A 7,500-nucleotide genomic window follows, 5' to 3' on the forward strand; every position below is an offset into this window, starting at 1 on the left:
TTTAAAGAAAAATTTCAGTTTTCTAAAAAACAGTATTGTGAAACAAATTGTTGTGGTAAACAAGAACATCGCTGTCATCGCTACAAAAATGAGCAAGCTGATAAACATGAAGTTACGGTGCTCCCCAGAATGAAGCAATCAACTACTGAAATAAATGACACCGACTCGTCGATAAACAGGACAAATGACGTGAACATGTCTCAGCGACGATTGTCAACATTCAAAAATATCATACCAAAGTATCAACAACGACAAATTTTTCAACAACCTACCGATGAGCATCAGTTGCAACAAGAAATGAAACAGGATTTCGAGCACGAAATTGACACAGAACCAACATGCCAGTTAAAAAACAAATTCCTCTATAAACTTTCATTCAACAAACAACGCTGTCATATCAACAAAAATGATTGCAACCTCAACATGATTCATAAGCTAAGTGAAGTCAAAAATATTGATTCCAATTTGCGCGATGGGAAAAGCATTGAAATTCGGTTATCAAAAAGTTGTCAAATCCAGTCAAAACAGTTGTCGACACACGAAAAAAATAAAATTGTCAGAATGAAGAAAACTGCGATAAACAACAACTTCAATAATAAAAACAAAAATGACTTTTTAAAAAGTCATGAGTTTTCTTCTAGCAGCACCAGCGCATGCAACCAAATTGAACATGTTGTGGACGATAGCACGCGGAACACAACTATACTTAAAAAATTATCGTTCTCAATATATCCATCTTTAAGCGATATTTCTAAAAAGTCAATGAAAAACTGCGACGAATCTTATGGAAGTAATCATGAAATCAATCTACAAAATAGTAAAACCAATCAAGACAAAAAAAACATAGTTAAGACTAATTGGAAAACATATGATTTTAGCAATAACAATGAAGACAAAGTGTTTAATTCGTTGCAACCAATCGTAGGCCACAAAAAACGAAATGATTATTGTAATAAAAACAACAGCGTCGGGCAAGATGAGGATTCAGTTGTGAACGTCAGAGATCAAACAAACAAACAAGACATTGGAAAAAAGAACCATGGTTATACCTTAGAACAAAAAGGAAAAACTGTGCGCCACAACACTATTAATGTGCAAAACAATTTTGAGGAGGAAGTATTTAATGAAGACATGTGTGATGTTCAAACTAAACTTACTACCAAGAAACATCTCAAGTACGTGCACAACAGCACATACGCTTTTGTGAAACATATTAACAGACATAGCAAAATTTCAAAAAATAACAACAATCTTCCCATCAGAAGTGAAAAAAAAAATCTCACCGGTTACTTAACAAAACACGTTACAGAACTTAATTCCAAAATGCAAGCAGAGTTTTCAAAATTGCAGAATAAAAGTTCTTTACCTTCCTCATCACTCTCCTCATCACTTTCTTCATCCTCATCAAAATCATCCATGTCATCTGCAACCAGTGGAGAGCACGGAGGAGAGTATTCAAAGAATTTGAAACTGCATGATGAAGTTAAGATAGGTGGCTGTTATTTGTACAACACCGAAGAACAAGTGAACCACTTCCGAAAACTAATGGCGGTAATTAATTACGATGACGTCATTAATGATGATGGTGGTGATAAAGATGATGAGTGCGGCAAAAAAAGAACTGTAAACTACTGCGATGATATCACGAAGAAGAGAATAGAGGATTGGATTGTATGCGTCAAGAGGGAGGGTATTGTGGTTGACTGATGTATGGTTGAATGAATTAATGAATAAATTAATTCATTGATTAGTTGAATGAGTGAACTAATGAATTACTTAATTAATCAATTAATAATTGTTGGTTAAATAACTGATCAAGCTGATAAGTTGATAAAAAATATTAAGCTGACTGAATGATTTATTGATTAATAGATTTAGTGATCAACTGCTTGACTGATTGGTGATTACTTTGCTTAACAATAGTTAATGGCTAGATGAATTTTTATTAATATGAAACCAATTTCATTTTATACATAAACACAAATTTGTATTTAAAAAATGTTATTCATTTATTTTTACTTGAAAAATTTCATTAAATAATTTGTTTGCATTAAAAAAATAATTAATTTCTTTGTGTATGAAAAAAAATTTCTAATTATTGACATTATCAATGGTCAGGTCACATATAGTCAAGCCCATATTTATTTTCATTAAATGCAAATTAAAACACACGTGTGTGTGTATATATAAATATGTATGTATGTGTGTATATATATATATATATATATATATAAATATGTATGTATGTGTATATATATATATATATATATATATATATATATATATATATATATATATGTTTTTACAATATTCTATAAATTCTAGCGAATGTTTGGCGTTAATATGTTTGTAGTTCGTTTTTTCAAGTTTTCTCACTAAAGTTTTTTGGTGAACGTTTAGTTTATTAAAATTCAAAATAAACTTATTTTCCGAATTCATGCTGCAAATAAGGCCATATTTCAAATATACATGAATCATCATCGGTGCTTTTTGCTGTTTATATAGGGAAATATTGACTTTGTCAAAATGGAGATTGACTTTGTCGAAGTGAACTTAGATGGAAATTAGGTGTCAGGTTTCTTTATTGGCTGGTCATCTTCTTTGGTCTCCTTTTCTTCATCGATAGCATCATATTCTTCTTTGTCACTATTTACAATGCTAGTTTTTATTACTTTTTTGTTTTCGTTGTTGGTTAAGTGCCTGGACATGTCAAATTACAGACCCATTTCTCTTCTTTCACCACTTTCAAAAATTTTAGAAAAGTTAATGCACTCAAGAATAACTTCGTTTCACAATTAAAATAGCATCATCACGGACAGACAATACGTCTTTCTAGCCAATCATTCAACAGAACTTGCTGTATTTGAGTTCATGCTACGAGTGATGTATAACTTGAACGAGAAAATTTTAACTATCGGGATCTTTATTGATTTGTCAAAAGCCTTCGACCTTATTAATCAAGATATACTTTCGCAAAAATTGTATTTATATAGCACTAGAGGAAAGGCTCTCCATTGGTTTAATACTTACCTCAAAAACAGAAATCAATATATATCAATAGGTGGGTGTTGGTATGTCGTGGAGGAGCCTCGATGGAACGTGGTTGTTGTAGTTCGTCCGCTGTGTTGAGGGTTAGGAGTGGATGTCGTTGGGTGGGTGGCCCGGTGTAGGAGAAACGGTGTGGGTGTAAGTAAATTTTTTATTAGCGCATTTTTGTAGTTTAGCGGATTCGCGGATCTATGTTGCGTTGCGTTTTTTGTTGTATTTTGCCACTGGGCAAATTTGGCTTAAGTTCTTCAAATTGTTGAGCTAATTCGAATGTAAACAAATCTATTTCTTTGAGTTGTGTTTCAACTTTGTTTTAATATAAGAAAGACACAAGGCAAGTGAATTTTTTTTAAAGATTTTTTATAATTTTATTCAAAAGAAACAGTTAAATTTTTGGAGAACTGAAATGTAACGGTAAAAGATATGTATATATACATATATTGCGTGTGTGGGTGTATGAGTGTTTAAGATGTTTGTGTTGTGATAGTTTATTGGGTTATGTGGGTGTGGTTACGAAGAAACAATTCTCCAATAACTAAATTTTTTTTGCTCAAGTCTTTGAAGCAATATTTTTCCAGAGAGTTTCAAATATTCAGGTAAGCAAATGAGCTAACCTAACATTTTTCATGGCATCTGTTTTCTACTTGGGTGATATTGGAGTTGAGATGTTAATTGTAGTGTAAATATTTTTAAAATGTTCAAAGTTATCAAACACAATTTTTTTAAAATAGTAATTCATCAAAATAATAGCTGTTAACAAAAAACGTTTAGACGTTTTAGTTTTACCCTCTTGGAAATATTAGTAAATAGTTTTTATTCGATAGAGTTTAGACGTTAGGAAATAGAACAAATCAGCCACGTGCCAGAACAAAAGTGTAAGTTGTCACATTTTACATTTTGTTAATTTTGACAAATTTAAAGTAATTTTCTTATCGTTTACAGTTCAAATTTAATGTTTTATGACCATCCTCATAATTTATGTCGTCACATTTATCAAAAAGGCATTAGCAAATTCTTAAAAATTGGCATTAAAAATTTTATACTTTTTATTTGTAATATTGTAAGCAGTAACCGTGGAGTGGTAGTAATAGTAACAAGGAAAAGAAGCGAAAAGCAACATATATATGTAATATAACACAAGGATAAAACCAGTGGGTTGCTGCTACTTTTTAATTCTATTTATTGAAACGGAAATACCTAATAATTAATGGTAAAAATTTGTTAAATAAAGTCTTGTACAAAATCCGGCATGCAAACAAGTGGCAACTAAAATGTTTCTGTTAAACTTTAAGAGTAAAAGTTGGTGAGATGGTGTAATGGTTAAGGCGCCTTGTCCTGCTGTCGCAGTGACTGGATTCGAATACAAGAGGTCCCTGTCGATCACGTTCTATGTAGTGTGTGTGTGTGTGTGTGTGTGTGTGTGTGTGTGTGTGTGTGTGTGTGTGTGTGTGTGTGTGTTTGTATTGCTTAACACCTCTAATAAAAATGAATAAAAGAGACATAAAACCTTCTAATCACAACAATATTTTCAGCTAAACCAGTGATTTTCGGATGTTATATTTCTAAATTTGTCAAGTTCGACAAGTTGTTCAAAACATATTCAAAGCACATTGTTTTTATCTTTTAGGGTTAATAAACAAAAACTATAAATTTTAAATAAAAATTCATTTATGACAATTTGGAAATCTTTCAATCAACGTGTAATCATTATGGAAAAAAGTAACAGAAGAGTTTGAAATAATTCAGAAATAATAAAAACGGTTCAGGATCGCAAAAGACTTTGCTACACAACGTGTAGCTTTTTTGTTATACATCTCTGACATAAGCAAAATTTCTTACATATCATTCTTACATATAATTAAACCTATGCACCTAAAAGGCTGCAATATCTACACGGCACAACATACACACACGCTATGTTACCTATGCACGTGTAAGCCCCATATCACGAGCGCATGGTGTTAGATGGTCATTTGAGTTTTGGACACTCAGTATTCAACCAGTGCCACCGCGTAACTACAAGAGACATGGCACTTTTATCGACTGAGCTAATTCGCTGACCAAGCTTAAAATTACTGAACTGAATTTTAAATTGAATTTGATAAATAACGGCTAATAAAAACTTTATTATTTGACTTTTCTTACATGTTTGTCAATTATTAAAAAATTTTGATTTGAGTTTATTGACTTTTATGTTAAGCCCATTATTTATAATGGTATTATATTTTAGTATGTATATATCTATTGTATACTTTGAGATAAGATCCTTTAAAAATCGTCCTACTTTTAATCTATTTGCCTGTATTTTATCTTTACAAGTGGTTATTAATAAATTTCGTACAAGTTCTATTATCAAAAAAACAAAACTGAAATTAACAAATCACTATTAATATATTAATAACTAACAAGCACCCCTGTACCTGTCAAAGCAGATGGACAAGCACTTGTGTTTGCACTAAATAACCCGGTTGTCGCTTTATAATATTATTATTATTGAACAAATATATCTGAAAGTATTTGGATATGTATGCAAACACTAACATACCATCCTATAATTCCAATTTTCAAAATGACTACTTTTTACTCATTTTTCCATTGTTTCTTTGTATGAATAATTACTTTGTTGAAAGGATCGTTACAGCCTGTTGTTGGATGTTTATTACAGGGTTTCTATTTTCTATTAATAAAGCCTCTGCCATTCTCAAATTGCTTATATTATGGTTGTAAAATAAGACCTTGGTATTTGAGTTTAATATTTTCCTTGTTATTTTTATTTGGTGTAAATTTATAAGATGATTTTTTATTGCACCATTTTAACCTTCTTGATAAAGTCTTAGTAGTAAATCCGATATATTCTGTGTTTCGGTGCCTACAATCACCGATTTTACAATCAAAAGAATTTACTAGATGACTGCTCTTCATTATCGATTCTGGTTTATTATTGCAATTATTAAGAACAAGGAATAAGGTTTTGTTGTTCGCGTAATAGATCCCGAGTTTTAATTTATCATTTTCGTTGATAGTTTTACTATTTTCTCATCAGCCTTATAAGCTGTTGATATCGTATTTTCGTAATAAAGCATGTTATTTGTTGTTTTATCAATGTTATTTTTGTTTGTTACCTCACGATCTTTTTGCTAATAATTTTTTCAATGAATGTTCTTTTGTAACCATTGTAGATTAGCATGTTGGTTATCCGTTTGAGTTCAGTTACTCTATCCTTTAGATCCATAGAAGGATCGATGATTAACAAATGATGAGACCGTGTTTGTTTGGTAAGCTTCGCTGCATTCACTCCGTCCATCCTAACAAATTCCTTTATTACTTGTTTTAGTATAAACGGAAGTTTTGAATTTGTTGTTGATACTATGTATTAAGGTATCGAGGAAAGGTAGTTTGTTGTTTATGGATTTTTTCAAAGTAAAATTTAACTTAGGTCTTTTAAAAGTGCTTATTAATTCTTCTATGGTGTCTGGGTTGATGTATGCTACAGATATATCATCGACATATCGGCAATATATTTCTGGTTTAAGTTGTGGCGTGTTTTTGAAAGTGAATTCTTCTAAATGTCCAATGTAGAAATTAGCAAAGAGGACTCCAAACGGCAAACCCATAGCAATTCCATCAGTTTGTTTATAAAGTTGGTCATCGGAGCTATGAAATTAGGCTTCCATAGTACATATTTCAAAAAGTTTTATATAATGGTCTTTAGGAATATCCAGTGGGGCAATATTGGAATGATACACTTTATCAAGAATTATGTTAATGGTATCACTTTTATGTGTTTTCATTTATCGATGATTCCTCTGTTTCTAAATTTATTGGTAGAAAGAATTCAAGTTGTTGAATATTCGTTATTTAATGTCTTTGTTTACATATATATATATATATATATATATATATATATATATATATCTTTATATATATATATATATATATGAACAACTTTGACTTTGTTCATATATATATATGTATATATATATACAAATATATATACGTGTGTGTGTTTGTGTGTGTGGTGTGTGTGATTAAGACGTTTATAATGTAGGTGCAGACTGAAATCTTATGCTTCCACTATACTATTTCAACCATCTGCTAGATAGTTATCAATCAATTAAACATTTGCACTACTTCACCTGGCTAAAAGCGAACTGAAATGATTAACGTACTCAAATAAAATCTATTCATCTCTCATTCACCAAATCTGCCTGCATACCTGTTTACTTTCATGCCTGCCTGTGTGCCTTCCTGTATGCTAGTGTGTCTTTTTGTCTTTTGGCCTGCCTGTTCAAAAACTATTCTATCCCCATCCGCATTGAAGATAATTTATTCAAACGCGATTAGCCGAATATTGCAACTTCCGTTTTATCCATCTTATTTTTTTATTCCAGAACAATGATTGTTTGTTATTATTAGCGAAAAAATTATTTTGACCATCATGTAACATCAATT

The 7,500-nt window shown here is 31.0% G+C and overlaps 1 protein-coding gene across 1 annotated transcript; it reads left to right on the forward strand.

The window, feature by feature from the left end:
* Window positions 1-129: 129 nt before the first annotated feature.
* On the forward strand, window positions 130-1,707 carry HELRODRAFT_174224 (hypothetical protein; the record flags this gene model as incomplete). Its single annotated transcript, XM_009020771.1, has 1 exon — window positions 130-1,707. The coding sequence occupies one exon, from the start codon at window positions 130-132 to the stop codon at window positions 1,705-1,707; it is 1,578 nt and encodes a 525-aa protein (XP_009019019.1).
* Window positions 1,708-7,500: the final 5,793 nt, after the last annotated feature.

Source organism: Helobdella robusta (assembly GCF_000326865.2).
Source record: "Helobdella robusta unplaced genomic scaffold HELROscaffold_29, whole genome shotgun sequence".
Taxonomy (NCBI): domain Eukaryota; kingdom Metazoa; phylum Annelida; class Clitellata; order Rhynchobdellida; family Glossiphoniidae; genus Helobdella; species Helobdella robusta.